Source organism: Macrobrachium rosenbergii, chromosome 4 (genome assembly GCF_040412425.1).
Source record: "Macrobrachium rosenbergii isolate ZJJX-2024 chromosome 4, ASM4041242v1, whole genome shotgun sequence".
In the NCBI taxonomy this organism is placed as follows: Eukaryota; Metazoa; Arthropoda; class Malacostraca; order Decapoda; family Palaemonidae; genus Macrobrachium; species Macrobrachium rosenbergii.
The window spans coordinates 59,120,690-59,136,953 of NC_089744.1; the positions used below are offsets into that span (position 1 = coordinate 59,120,690).

Below are 16,264 nucleotides of genomic sequence, written 5' to 3' on the forward strand. Positions count from 1 at the left end.
TTCGCTTATTTTCTTTAATGACCTTGTAGTTACTACCCTTCAAAAGAATTATCTGAGAATAGATCAATAAATATAAAAATCCTCACAGGAAACAGAAATTTATTTGGAAGATGAGAGATTATGATCGAGTGTCCCTGAACTGTGTTCAGCTTCCCTGCTGTGAGGTCTTCACATAAATCATAATCAGCGAAGGCAATCAAAATGCTGTGAGGCAACCTCTTCAAATATCGCAAGGCCATAATACTTACATATTTCTCTGAAGGAAGAATTCTCCTTTGAAATAATAACAATGACTAACAGCGCTCCAACTGTTGTTATGATTTATCTGTTACACTGAATTTCGGTTTTTTGTTGCTTCGTTTAAGAAATAAGACGATTACTAACTACATTGGTCAAGTAATCGGCTAAGTTTTTCTTTATTCTCTGTTGCAAGCAAGGACGCTCAAATTTATGTCAGTTATTGGGCTCTTCATACTCTAAGTGTTCGCATATCTGCCATCTGTCATCGAGGTCGGTAATCCATATCTCCATATATGTCTTTTTGTCTGCCATTGACTCCTTTCATTTCTTGCTCTCTAAACACCTCTCAATTGCCCCTTATGCTTTTTCCAGCTTACCTTCTTCATCTGCCTCCATCTCCACATTCTGAAACTTTTTGATGGATGCCTTTGGTGATTAAAATATAAATAACAACCAGATATCTAGGTCACCACCAATCTTTTCCTTGAGCTCTTCCTCTTCTAAAAAAATTCAATCTTTTTTTTTTCTTAACAATTTCTTGTTTGAATCTCCTGTCGTCTTGGTAAGTATAGTCCCGAGGTACTTGAATTGTTCATCTTCAGTCACTGATCTAGTTGGAACCCTTAAATTCAAGGGTACCCTTTTATATGGTGTCCGTATCACCTAGTCCCTGTGCGAACTGCTGTTCATTGCAGATCTCTCTTCATTACGGCGATGAATGGCCTTCTTGGTCCCAGTGCCTGGGCTTTTGCCCTAAATATCATACATCCATCCATCCATTCTCAACTGCTCTGTCCTCTAAGTATACACACACACACACACACACACACACACACACACACACACACACACACATATATATATATATATATATATATATATATATATATATATATATATATATATATATATATATATATATATATATATATATATATGTGTGTGTATGTATGTATGTATGTATGTATGTATGTGTAGATATACATACATTATATGTATATATATATATATGTATGTATATATATATATATATATATATATATATATATATATATATATATATATATATATAAAATCTAAGAAGGCTATACCATGACTTTTTAATTTTATTCTGAAGTCATCTTCTGGGTACTAAACAGCTTTAAGAATGCAGCTTACAAAAGAAAGCAATATGGGGTCGCAGGTAACAATTAAATACCTTAACAAGCTGCTCAAGTATGCATGGAAATATGCATTTACTAAAATCACAATACAAATCCATCCTTTGCTAAAATATCTAATCCCTTGGTTTACTTTGGAATTTTTAAGAATAAAACTGTTCAATAATTCGTCCATCTTAAAAAGACCATCGCTCAAGTTCACGTTTCTAAAGGAATTAACGAGGCAGCCTTCAACCAATAACCTGTCCCGTATTGTATTGTCCGTATATATTGTAATTGTTTACAATAAGCCTTTTTCCCCTTCCCCTGCGGAGGGGATTGCACCGGAAGGTAAAGCCGTCCAGTTCTGAGAGAGCCTTTAGAGATGAGATTCCCAACCCCATGCTTTTTTTTTTTTTTTTTTTTTTTTTTTTTTTTTTTTTTCATTATGGTTCTTGGCTGGATGGTCTGTCGGGAGCGAACGATGGCCCTTCTATTGCGAGTCCAGCAACACATACACTCATATATATATATATATATATATATATATATATATATATATATATATATATATATATATATATATATATATATATATATATATGAGAGATAGATAGATATAGAATATTTCCTAACGTTGTAGCCCGAAACCCTCCCATCTCATATGGGAAATTCCAAGCTACTCTGCTGTGGTTTGATCGCACCTTTATGGAATTTTTGCCCTTTCTACTAATGGGTTTCCAACTATACGTCATAGAGATATCGAGGTAATTAATGCCGGTCAAAAGGAGAGTGCGTGTGTGTGTGTGACACATTTGTCATTAGTATTTAATCCAGGAAATATTCCCTTGGGATTCATTCATTAGTTTACTCTTTTTACGTTTCCACAGTTTATTTAGTTGATTAACCTTGCAGGGTGATTTAGTACCAAGGGACAACAGCTTTTGTGTAATTCGGACAGACTGGAAAAGGCTACCATTCAGCCATTTTTGAGGCAGGCGACATTATCGTTGTCAAGATAGCTGAAAATTTGCATTTTATGAATTAACGTTTGTTTGTGTCTCTTGGTAATGTCTTTGAACAGTATAGTATTAACTCGCTTCGTGCATTAGATCGTGATGATGTTTTTATTAGAAAGCATGGATAACTGCGTTTTCACACAAATTTTGTGTAATAATTATGAAACTTAGTGTTGCTGTTTGTTTTTCAGATTAGTTCTTTTAGAAAAGATGCATATATTTTATAAATTATATAAGCATTATGTATATGTGTGTGTGCGTAGAAATAATCAACACGACCAAGTGTTTCACAGAAATAAATTTGTGACACATCTGGCCGAACCTCGTTTTCTCAAATGCAAGGTCAGGCCGCTACCAACAGACCATGGCCTTTCATTTGAGAGACCCGGGTTCGATGGATGGCTATGATATCACCTCAAAATGCAAGTAGAATGAAAATAGCCCAAGCATAGCGTCGAAGGATCATGCATTTTAAAAGAGCCCTGTGAAATGTATATATCATCCTTATTGGCATTCCTGAGGTTCGAGCTGTCTTTCGTGAAAGCGATGGCTCCTTGTAATCCACATTATTATGGTGAAATCTCTCTCCCTAATGCAACGTAAATTCGCGGATGCCAAGCAGGGTCCGAGATTGAATTTCCAGAATAGCAGATGAAATTCCAGTTACGAAGTCCTTTTGCGGCCTCACAAATCTAGGAGGGACGTATTCAGCGTATCATTCATGTTAACAGAATGGTCGGGGATGCAACTTTGTTTGTTTCAGTTTTCAGTTAGAGAGATCTAATCTGCATTTTCGTTTTAGTTAGAAGGACTAGATTAAGATACATCCTGTTGACGCGCTTCGTTCAAGTTCAATGGATAGAAAGTAAAACGTTATCTTCCCCCATGTTTAGCAATAAGGAGCAAGCAGTCGACGTTCTTTGTTCTCTTCCGCATATTTTGAAAGATCAAATCTACAAGCACATTTTCTCCATAGAGTTAGGCTGAAGGATTAAGAATACCATCTTCCCTTCTTCATACTCTTAAAGGATCATATCGCATACTTCCCAACTGTGCTTTCGAGCGAAGGATCGGATCCACAACTTTAATCTCCACTTAAAATATTTTGGTTTGATTTTCTCTCAGTATCCATTTAGAATTTTTTTATGGGCTATATTTTTTTCGGAAACGAGACCGCAAGATTTCGAACATTTTGGAAATTCATTTTGCAATCTGCATTATTTAGCCAAGCTTGAAATGCATACAGAGTATTTGCTGTTGCACTGGAATACCTAAATGCGGGATCTATTTTTATTTAGGTTTTCATTTTTCTTTTTTTCGCATATTTTTTATCCACCATATTTTCTATTTGTATCAACTCTGTTTCCTCAAAATGCGATGGTGCATCCGCAACCAATGATAATATTGGTTTTGCAAAATTAGGAATACTTTCATAATTACGATTTTATGTTATTTTGTTACTTTTTCTGTTAGGGAATTGAGGTTAGTGGTGTTTCCTTTGTGTTCTCTTTGACATAAACCACTTTTACTCAATTTTTTTGCGACTCCCATTGCTTTGGCAGCATCAAGATACGAACCATCGCTGTTTATTATATGCATAGACATACTCTTTCTTCACAATAACAGGCTTGCCTATGATCTCTGTGGCCCACAGAATTTAACTGGGCTGTGTACTGAGTCAAAAATCCATTTAGATGCACATTAAATTACTAACCGAACTATATTGAAAAGATCGAATACTATGCAAAATCTTGAAACCATCCGACAAGTTACTGAAAACCAAATTTTAAAGTTAACCATTATGTAAAAATATTGTCTGGAACATGAAAATTCAAAGTTTATTATTATTATTATTATTATTATTATTATTATTATTATTATTATTATTATTATTATTAAGGCTAAACCGAAAACATGGAAAGGAAAGTAAGAACCCCGGGCCAGATTGCAAAGACCCAGCAGGTAAAAAAAAAAAAAAAAAAACACCAGATATTGACTGGACATCTTAGCTGTTTAGGTACCACGGTGCAACAGAATAGGACAGAGATTGGAAGGGAGTAATGTAATCATTTATTCAGAAGGATCATATGGAAATGATAGAGGAGTAGGAATGATCTTGGCGCCAAATGTAGACTCTTTTACGGTTTGCGATGAGAAAACAGAGCCTTATGCTTGGGAACTGGAAGGCAGCAAATAAAGGTGACCTGCTTTGAATGTGGTAACCGTAGAGACTGGAGATAGAAACCGATTAAAATCTTAGATATGAACTCAGTGGTTTTAGCAGTAGTTAAAAAGATCAAGTATTTGTGTAAAGAATATAAAAATCCCTTTATAGGGTTTTGTTTGTTATGAAAAGGAATATGGCAGCGTTCATTATCTTGCAGCACTTTGGCATTCCAATCACTCATGTAAAGTTGAATAAATTATCTATGAACGAAGTAAATGAGAAGTTAATGCTAATGGGCTCTTGACAAGTAAAATTTTAATAAATATAGTATTTCAACTTTGCTGTTTGCACTTCACATAGGTTTTATGTTGAAAAAAGAGATCGAAGATGGAAGTCGAGATTGGAGTAACAATAGAAATTTGCCAGACTTAGAATATGTAGATGATGCTGTTTTCAGTAGGAAAACACCACAAGATTCGCAAAGCTTGCTTAACAGACTTCATAAATATTTAAAAGGATAGGATGTAAACTAAATCTACGGAAAGATATGTAATGAGGACAGAGTGTGCATATAGTGACGAAGTATCATTAGACTGAAAAATAATCAGTGACTTGTAATGTTTCAAATACTTAGGAACAATGATTTCCTGTAGAGGCTCTCTTTAGTGGGAATTTAGCGAAAGACTAAGAAAGGTTACTCAAACAATAGTCAAGCTGCATTATATTAGGAAAACAAATAGTTTGAGCCAGACAGCGGGACAGAGTTGAATATGCTCACATATGTAGATGAGATAAAGATGAAAGGGAGATAGAGATGGATTAGACATGTCCTTCGCACAAGCCTTAAGAGAATAGTACGTGATAGTGTCAATTGGGCTCCTGTGGGCTCCAGAAGAGCTTTAAGAATCAAACGTACTTGATAGGAAATATGAGATGGGAGGTTGGTGATGGGTGGAGCGTTGTGGAAGATAAAGCACAGGAAAAACATGATTGGTTGAATTTCTCAAAGGTGCTTTGCGTCACACGGCGTTAGAGGCAATGGTTACTTATTATTATTATTATTATTATTATTATTATTATTATTATTATTATTATTATTATTATTATTATACCCGAAAGACTTGATGATATGGAAACAGTAATGACAGAAGTGAACGTGAATGAAAGAAGGTGGAATGAGAGTATATTTTCACTCGTTTGCCTGCCATTGTGAATGTGTGCATATGTCTTCAGAACGGACAAACCATTTTAAAACTTCTAGGTAGAAATATTCAGTATGATACCAGCTCAAGATGAAATACTTCTGGTGAAGTTAAATGAAGATTTAACACATGATTTTAGCATTCATCAACAATAGGTCATTCATACATTTAATACCGTGTGGGAAAGAAAGCAGAGGTTGAAAAGACTAATGTTTTAGTAGAGAAACTTGATTATTATTATTATTATTATTATTATTATTATTATTATTATTATTATTATTATTGTTGTTGTTGTTATTATTATTATTATTATTATTATTATTATTATTATTATTATTATTATTATTATTATTATAATACAGGCCTTACAAATCTCCAGGTATACAATATATGGCTAACGGCGTATTAGACGTATGATTTAACCTGTTAACATGAGTAACCACATTTGCTTTTGGAGATATACTGACATTTGTTTTAGTTGACATATCAATTAGCTTAATTAATCATAGTAATGAGGACTTAAAGGGAGTTTATTTGTTCGTTAAGGTAGATTATGAGTTAATTACGGTCGCCCACGACGTTTGAAACGTACGCTTATGCTGTCGTCAGAGCTCACTCGTGAACCCACGCAAGTTTATTTTTGCACACTAGTTAACCCAAGTGATGTACCGTGCATCAGTAGTCTTGTTTTCCTTAGCACAAATAAGTACAAGCAGACATGCTCTATCTTTTTTAGTGGGAGAGAGAGAGAGAGATTTCGAAAAATTGCATATTCAGACACATAAAATAAAGGGGTAAGGCTTCATTGATGATGGACAGAATATTTGTGAATGGTTTTAAACCGGGGGAGTGATGATTACCTCTACGAGGCTCACCAATGCTGATGGTGTACATTTGGACGGAGTAATAAACTCTGACATCAAGTGTTTGTCCTCTCCTCTCTATCTCCCTTTATAGCCCAGCTTCGCCCCACGTCAAATGACCAACAACTAAGTACATAATTATCTGCTTAGATCAGCAGTGGCATAATGGATTTTTAGGAAACACCCTTATCCTCCATGCTTGTTTGGGTCTGGAATTGAACGTTGAGCATCCAGTTTGAGAAGCGATCGTGCTACCTCTTCATTGCACTACGAGGCGCGCGCACGAGAGAGAGAGAGAGAGATTAATGGCGTTCGTGGTGGCAAGATTGTCAGTAATGAGGAAAATGTCATGGAAAGCAGTTCAATTTCTACATTAATCTGTTCATCTTATTTATCCTCCATTATCACCCTTCTTCCCTAATTCATCACAAGTTTTCCTCTTATCGCCTTCGTTCAAAATTCTTCCTCCCGATACTTCGTCATCTCACCCTCCTTTTCGCTTCATCAACCTTTTCCCCTTATTTGCTTCCATGTCATTTACTCTCTTTTTTTTTTTTTTGTTGGTTTTTTTTGTTGTTGTTGGTTGAAGGTATTTTTTCTCAAAAAGAAAAGATAATAATGTAAATATTGTTACGACCTCCTATGACTGGAATGAACGCAAACTATATAAGTTCATGTGTTTCGGTGATCTATGTATTTATCAGTTCTTAGTAAATTTCCTGTTCAGTTTTCGATCTTCTTTCCTTTCCCATTGTTGGGTGTCATATATTTAAATCATTGATAGAATTGTTATTCTTTTAACACTTAGGGTTTCATATTGGTTTACATTTATCATCTGTTATTTGTGATGCCATTTATGATGTCGGTCTGTTAAACAAGTCCTCCATTTGGTTTTGACTTGCTGGTAAAAATAAATAATTGATAAAAAGTTTATGTGAAACTCAGTTTCCATGGTTCGTGATAGACGTAGTTCATTCGTGACAGACCCTTTTACACGCGTCATTTAACATTTATTCTATTTTATTATTTTTGCCTACTTCGTTCTTTTATCAGTCTTTCTTTAGTTTTATTATGCGGCCTGATATTTTTCATTAAGCTTTAAGTGAAAACATAAGGGAGCATCGGTAGTTTTTTAAGACTTTTAGAAAGTTATTCATCAAATTATATGTATTCATATATACATATTTATTATATTATATAAACATATATATATGTATATATGTATGTATGTATGTGTATGTATATATATATATATATATATATATATATATATATATATATATATATATATATATATATAATGAAAACGAAAAGTTTACAGAGAGTTCCTAAAGTCAATTCAGTGCACGACGACAATTTAGCTCCTCGTTTTTTCTTATGTGAAATGAAAAGCAAGCAACCCAAGAAAATTCAATAAAAGTAAAAGTAGAGTTGTAATAACTCAAAATTTTGCTTTACTTTAGTTTATGTAACTCATCCATGTGTATTTTCCCAGAAGCATTTACTTTATTTCCTTCGAATTTAAAAAAAAAAAATTCTGGTCGCTTCCCAAAGAGGGAATGGCACACGTGATTGATACGGTATTTGATATGATGAAATAAAATAAATTTCAATACTACCTCAACTACGGGAAGTTTGTACTAGTCGAGTATTTCGTTTGATAAAACATTAGTGAAAACAGATGTCGTAACTATGTCTTCATATAACCTATTTTGAACGCTTTAACAGTTTCTTAATCTAGGTATAGATTATCATGAAAGTGTATAGTTCCCATTACAAGGAAGTTGGCAACTGTGTTTGTGATGGATGCATGAGAATGTGACTATTGCAATTCAAACAGACGTAATCCTCTCCCTCTACCAGCATTAAAAGTCCTAGGCGAGGACTGAGTCTCCATGTTTATTCTAGCCATTTAATGAAAATGAAATCCGAATGGAAGGGGAGGCGAACAGCGGGGTGAAAGCAGAATTATAACAGACCCACGCATCCATCTTGAAACCAGAACAAGCTGGATGTTGTTGAAACGGGCAAGCACCCGCATTGCCGAGAATATCCGGCCGTGGAAGGATACCTTTGCTGGAGTGATGACAACGTGGGCTTCTAAACGTTGACAGTCTTCATAGATGTCAAAAGAAGAAAATCTTCAAGAAATTAGGCTATTATTTATGCTAGGTTTAATCCAATATAAGAAATGATTTGTCACGGGGCAATATCGAATTGATTTTTTCTTTATCCAGTTTTTGGGACAATACCATGCAAAATAATGATCAAACGCATAGTAGAAAGAATACATTAATTTTGTTTAAAGACACACACAGAGAGAGAGAGAGAGAGAGAGAGAGAGAGGAACCCAGAAGGAACTTTTTTCCCCAAATGGAACCACGAATCCTGGGGTGACGAAAGCATTACAAAGCCATCCTGACCATGTAACAATGGCAACAGGCAAAGACACTCACGGTATTAGCAACTTTAATACTGCTCATATTCAAGAACGGTTTCAGCCATTAACTCAATTCTCTCTCTCTCTCTCTCTCTCTCTCTCTCTCTCTCTCTCTCTCTCTCTCTCTCTCTCCACTTTTGCATATTAGGCTGGCATGTATGAACGTTGACTTTTTCCTCTCTTTTTGAAATGACTCACTGTGACTCCATTAGCGTGAAGGTGGCGTAAGTACTCTTTCACACAAGGGGGTCGAGTTAATAGGGAAGGAGAGTCTGGTTAAAGAGAGGCAGTTGAGGGGAAAAGTAATTTGTTTTATATAAGAAGACATCAGTTTCTATCTCTCATCAGCAAAATAATAATAATAATAATAATAATAAATTGCTTTTAATTGATCTGTTACTGTAAATGGCAAAGCTAAGGGAAATGTAAGCAGTGGTTTGATACGATAAAGAAATATCATGGCTCTTTTGCTCCTAACCTGATGAAACCGGGATATGTATTCGATTTTTTTTTATTTATCTCAATCCATGTTATTGGTAAACAAGTTATTTGCGAGTTTTCTTTTAATCAGTAATAATGATAATGGTAGTCTATTATTGTATAAGTTGATGTGAAGATCATGGAATTTAGATTTAAAATAAAAAGATTGTCATCTTAGCGATAAACAGAAAGAAGTTTTAGGGTAAGTTATTGTAAATTAAATAGTAAAGATAATATAATCGGCATCAGAATAATCCAAGCAACTTCTACAACGATCATTTTGATATCGTATGATAAAGGGCGCGGCAGTTACATGACATGAGAATTAGCGTTTGTTTGGGGGTTGGGGGAGCGGGTTTGGTTCCGTATTATGCCTAAGATTTCATCCATAGAAGGATACCGCTTTTTGTGTTAGATTATTTTTCATTTCTATTCTTTGATCATTCGGTTTATCCAATTACTAACTGAGTCGGTAAATAGGTGTAGGTTCCCGTAGTAACGTTTATTTTTATGGTCAGTGTTTCCCTTTTGAAAATCATGATTTTTATCACAGTCTAAGAACTCGCGTAGTTTACTTAGTCATTTTTACTCCATAGAAGATACTCATTTTCCTTCTACTGTAATTCTTCGGCGTTCTTTTTCTTCATCCAAGTTCCCTGAGTCATAAAACTTGTTTTTTTTTTTTTTGTTGGTGTTGATGAGCTAGATAATGACGTATTTTGTCCATTCCACCGGTTTTTGTTTTTGGAAAAATTCCGTAAGAACCATTGACAAGGCTGAACTGATCTATTCCAACCACTGAAATATATTTACCATTTGATTTTAGCTCTAATGAAGTGTTTGAAACTTTCTCCTTTTATTACGGAGCAAATCTTCAGGCATTTCCATATAGTTTGCCGACAGGTCCCCCTTGTATTTAGTTTCCTGGTTGGTCAATAGTTATTGTTTACCTTTATTTGTACATATGGCTACAAAGTTACGGTGCGCATCCATTTCGGTGAAGACTTGAGATTTAGTCTATTTCAACAGCTGTTTCTGCTACCAAGCTGGTATTTTCATCATAGAAAATTATAGATGGGTTCTCCGTTTAGTGCGGTAATGACGACGAGAGTATTTTCTAATAATAACAACAACAATAAGTTCCGGTTGATTAATTATATTAATTCATATCGCACATCAGGGAATCGCTGTAAGTCTTTCTAGTTCAAGTAAGTGTTGATATTATCTATTAAAAGTCATCAATTGTTGATGTCATTGGAATCTAAACTATCGGTTCGCAGTTCGTAGATAGGTAACAAATTCAGAGATTTCTTTGATAAAGGGCATATACATACAAACAATATATATATATATATATATATATATATATATATATATATATATATATAATATATATATGTATATATATATATATATATATATATATATATATATATATATATGTATGTATATATATATATATATATATATATATATATATATATATATATATATATATATATATATATGCTTATTTAGGTAATTAGCATTTTGTTTGCATATATATACGCATTTTCATAAATTCTATTACTTAGGTAATTTTTTTCTCTTTTCTGTATTAGATCCAGAAACAGGACTCTATTTTGCAATGTTCTTCCTTTGTATATGTAAGAATACAGGCGTATTTTGTTGCGCAAGGACGTATGCAGAATTATAATCGGTAAATGTTTTCATCCAAATGTTATTTTTTTAAATTCTTGTAATCAAATATCTGAGGAACATCACTTTTCAGTTTACTCTCCGACTTTATCACCCTTCACTTATCTCCGTTTACTTAATTGTCTTCCATTTTTTATCACTTATCTCCATATATGTTGTTGTCTTTCATTTTTTTGTAATATTGTTGGCTGCCATGTTCCGCTATTTTTAAATGAGTGGAGGTACTTGCAAACGCATTCCTAAGTAAGTATATTTATTTCTCTCATAACTTTACCGTTGGTGATCTCTCCTTTTTGTTTATCATTACATTAAATTCTTATGGATTAAAAATATTCTTATAAATCAGGTTGTTGTGTACAAAAAATTTCTTAAGGTATCATTATTCATTATTTATTCGTTCTTAAGATTACTGAACACAAGCTAATGTACATTATGTCAATAATGCGTCGGAGGTAAGTGTTGGCAACGTTAAGCTTTTCCTTTAGCAGCTTATTAAAGTTAATTGTAAATATAATTCTTTCTTACTCGCTTCATTTTAGCTTGAGCATGAAAATAAATTTTGCTTTTTTCTTCTACGAATATAATGCATTTTTTATTGTTCGTTTAGTTTTTCCATGAGTTGGTTTTGTTCTCATACTGTAGAGTTGAGCTGAAAAATGTTCCTTTATCGCGTTTGAAGAGAGTTATTTGATATTTTGAATAATTGGGAAGATTTCGCGAAGAACATGATATATCATAAAAGCAAAAACTATTGTGCTTTTCATGGCGTCTGCTGTTCATATTTTCAGCATCCTTTACTGTTGTCACAGTGACTCGTTTTATAAATGATATTAAATCATGCTTTTTACTTCACTATGTCGTTACAGTAGGTGTGTGCCCTGAATACATGGCCCAAAACGAACATTTTTACGTCTGTGAAACTCTCTTTTTATATTTATATCTTTCATTAAATAAAATGAAACTGTTTTGAGGGTTAGTACTGGAAAGGAGAAAAATGCATTTATAAATAAAAAACACATTTTAGCATTTTCTCTGTGACATTTTAGAAAATGGGACAAATACTGTATATGCTGTGTGTTTTTCGTTTTAGTTTGATTTGTTGTATCACTTATTTTCATTTATTTTAGGAATGTGGATATGTTATAAATCCTTATAATTCCTTTTCAAATATAAAACTAAGTTGAGTTTTTTATGTTTTGCAGGGAGCAGTTCTACGACAGGTAAGATTCTTTTATTTTTCGTCGTTAGGTTAACATAATATAGTTTTGTAAAAAATATACACATATATATAAATATATATATGTAACACAGTAGACAAGTAAACTTTGGGCATACATAAGCACAAACGCTGTACTGGTAAATGGTAAAAAATGTCCAACCTTACGTCAAGGGTGGAGATTTGTTATGCATGAAGAATGCATAATATCTTTTTTGAGGATTAATAATTTAGATTGCATAGCAAATAGAAAGTTAGTACACAAACTAACGCGAATTGAATAGCTCTCTAGCTATTGTATCTTGATGTAGTTACTGAATTTGTTACCTTAAACCTGTGTAACCCTCTGACCATTCATGTAAGTCACCTTGCAAGATAGTTTGCAGAAGTACAAGATACTGTTCCTTTTTGCAAAGACTATATTCTTGGTAGACCCCGAACCTCCCTGCCAAACATAGGAGTACTAAGTTGTTCTTCAATTCTTTGCGTTATTCACTATATTATTATGAGATGTTTTTACTCCTTTCGTGTTGTTTACGGTCATTCTGTTTTGAAGTTGTTCCCTTTCGTTTAACATTTTAATTGTTAAGCCTTATTTATCTTGCATGCTAACCTCTGCTTGGTTTTCCCTCAATAAGCTTTGAGAGTCCGTATCTAGAACAATGTTGTGATTTGGTGTGTCATGAGGGGAAATGCAGTCTTCCCTCGTGTTTTGTCAGATTGCTTCCCTGGATTTACATTGTACAGTATGTAGGTGGTGCCTTTCACTCATAAATATGTTTGAATATATTAGTTTGTTTGCGCCATTTATCGTACCCTTATGTATATCTTTAAGCATGTTAATATATATGTGTTATCATTAATACATGTTGCCTTTTCAATACGCGTGTGCTTTTGTTTACTCATATCAATGTGTGTGTGATATTGCTCATACCCATATAATTGTTGGCATATATTAACATGTATGAGGCATTTCTCGTTATGGTATGTGTTTAAATATTTGAATATGTATTTGTGCATACCCTTTAATAAAAATATTGAAACATGCATGAATCGGTAATAATAGAAAGACGTCGAAGAAATACTGACTAGCAGCGACTAATTAAGCGTAAGTATACTCTCAAGGAGGTGTTATTATATATCTAAGAAATGCCGGAGCCGAGCATATCACTGGAAATAATTTCCTATTCGTCTGTCTATGTGCATAGTGCCGTTCTTTAGGTATAGATTTACCATGAAATTAAAAAATAAATATCAGTATTGTTGAAAAGTCGGTTTTATCGACATTGTTGACATTTTTTAATCATATTTTCCCAAGGCTAATAAAAATATTGGCATTGTATGATTGTGTTCATATCACACCGTAAAAACAGACTACAGTAAAAAAAAAAAAAGCTGTCTGTTTGAATCCAACAATAGGAAATAGAAAATCAGTATATCAAAATTGAAATTTTAATCTGGTTGTCAGAAACAAATGGTTCGAAAAAACTGTGAAGCTTTACTGAGATGCAACAAGGAATTTCCGAAGGGCAGGTAGTTTTGGGACTGAGGGGTCAGTTAGATTGCAGTAAAGTTTCAAAAGTATATGGGTAGGTTCCAAGAAAATCTTGTTTCATATTCAAAGTAAATAAGGTAACTTCAAAATGAATACCAATGGAATTTATTCCAACATATATATGTATATATATATATATATATATATATATATATATATATATATATATATATATATATATATATATATATATATATATATATATATTATATATATACATACATACACACATATATATATGTATATATGTCTGTGTGTGAGTGTGTGTGTGTATTACCTAGATGCTTAATAAAGAATTGAAATTCTATCATTCTTGTGCTACCGACCTGGTGTTATACGTTTTGTCTGGGATAAGATTTTTTTTCCTGGAATCCAACAATTCTAGAATAATTTTTAAAGGGTCAACTTTCCTCAAGTACCCGGTCAGTAATCAGATATTACTTACAAAGTTTATAAAAATTTTCTCTTACCCCAGCAACCGGCCGAAAGAATGAAATAATAAAATTCAGATTCAATTATACTTGGGCGCTGAATGACCTCATAGGTCCCAGTGCTTGGCCTTTGGTGTAAATTCTATATTCAGTTCAGTTCAATCAATTGTACTTGGATGTTACCAAAGAAAAATTTTTTTGCCAATAACTATATAGCTACCTTAGGTTAAAGCTTGTACCACAGTGTTTACCACAAAGTAGAAACTCCCGAGATACGGTGGGTGCAGTGGTTCTTCCATGGACATCAGCTTTCCTCTTTTTAATCACATAAGCAGTGACGACCACAGTATAAACCGGGATGCATTACAAAAAAAAGAGGACGAATGGCTCTACTCTACCCAAAGGGGCATGGAAGATGGATCATGCAGAAAAGCTGCACTTATCCTTGGAACTTTGACCAGCTCACGGAACCCTTTACAAAATCCTTTCGAGCATGTATAGTTTTCAACCATTATTTACAGTTTTTATACTGTCAGTACTATTCATATTGAAGAGGACTGCTAGTTTCTGTTGCAGTGGAAATACCTAATTAATTAACAGCCATTATTCCCGGCAAACAAAATTTCAGAAGAGTTTCAGATATCTATCTATGTTTGATTTGTGTAAGATTTTTATTTCTACAAGTCTATAAACACAAGTTGACGATACTAAAACAATAATTGACCATCATTCAGTGCCTCGCTCCTGCCTTTAACTATTTTTAGTAATAAATAAACATTACCCAGGTATATTTCGAAGAAACTGTCACATTTCTTGAAAGATTTTTTTTATCGTTTTATGTTACAATAGACTAGAAGAAACGTAACTAATGTCGGATTAGGATTTTGAGCTTCCGTAAGTGACATCTGTGAAAGTTACAGGCAAAGTCTAGACATTGGTTCTTGGAGTGGCCTGGAATGGATCACCACCAAGAACTTGTAATTTCATGGCACACCTTTCGCAATCGTCCTGTGAAAATTTCTCGGATATTCATACGAAAGGTTTTTCTTAGTGGATGTTCAGGAGACGTCCACTTTTTGTTGCTGAGTAATGCCTCCCTTGTACAACTTTTGAGACAGTTGATGGAATCTAGTAGAGTAAAGGTTTTGCGTCGTTTCAAAATTATTTTTCGCTGCACGTCATCATTGCTCGAGATATAGTCTATATTATTTTTCTTGAGATAATACATAATTTTTACGTATTTTTTTTAAATTTGAATGATTTTTACAGTTGGCAATATATTTCATTATTTTTATTGTATGCATTATATTTTACTTGGCTAATTATCTCCACGTGGGAAAGAAATGTTGGGATTAGCTAATAAATCAGTTTAGCCAAACTTACCTTTCATTAACTGTACCGATGCTAATTTTAAACACCAAACAGAAGAGGAACTAATCAGCATGTATAAGCCTCTCAGTTTTTCTTTATGAAACTCCGGAGCAGAGCTGGAAACTCATTATAATAAGGTCATTAGAATCACCTAACAATCATCCTTTGTCTACAAGACAGTCATTGTTTTCGACACAAAGAAATCCAACCTTTGGAATCTAATGAAGCACTTCAATAAAACCCAACTAAAGTGTGATCCCAGAAGAGAAAGGAAACAGAACGTAAATGCAAATATTTCCGAATAAAATGCAAATGATAACTTTCATCCTTTGAAGTATTGATTGCGAGGCTTGAGCATCTAATATATATATATATATATATATATATATATATATATATATATATATATATATATATATATATATATATTTTATTTAGTGTGT

General features: G+C 33.4%; 1 protein-coding gene across 12 annotated transcripts in view; it reads left to right on the forward strand.

The window, feature by feature from the left end:
- LOC136834961 (RNA-binding protein Raly-like) overlaps window positions 1-16,264 on the forward strand; it is a 732,807-nt gene that overhangs the window by 658,629 nt on the left and 57,914 nt on the right. For 8 of the 12 annotated variants that reach the window (XM_067097862.1, XM_067097884.1, XM_067097962.1 and 5 more), the window contains one exon: window positions 12,451-12,468. The exons of the other annotated variants lie outside the window; for them this stretch is intronic. In XM_067097862.1, the coding sequence (XP_066953963.1) occupies window positions 12,451-12,468 (18 nt within the window). The remainder of the gene's footprint in view (window positions 1-12,450; window positions 12,469-16,264) is intronic. 12 annotated transcript variants of the gene reach the window in all.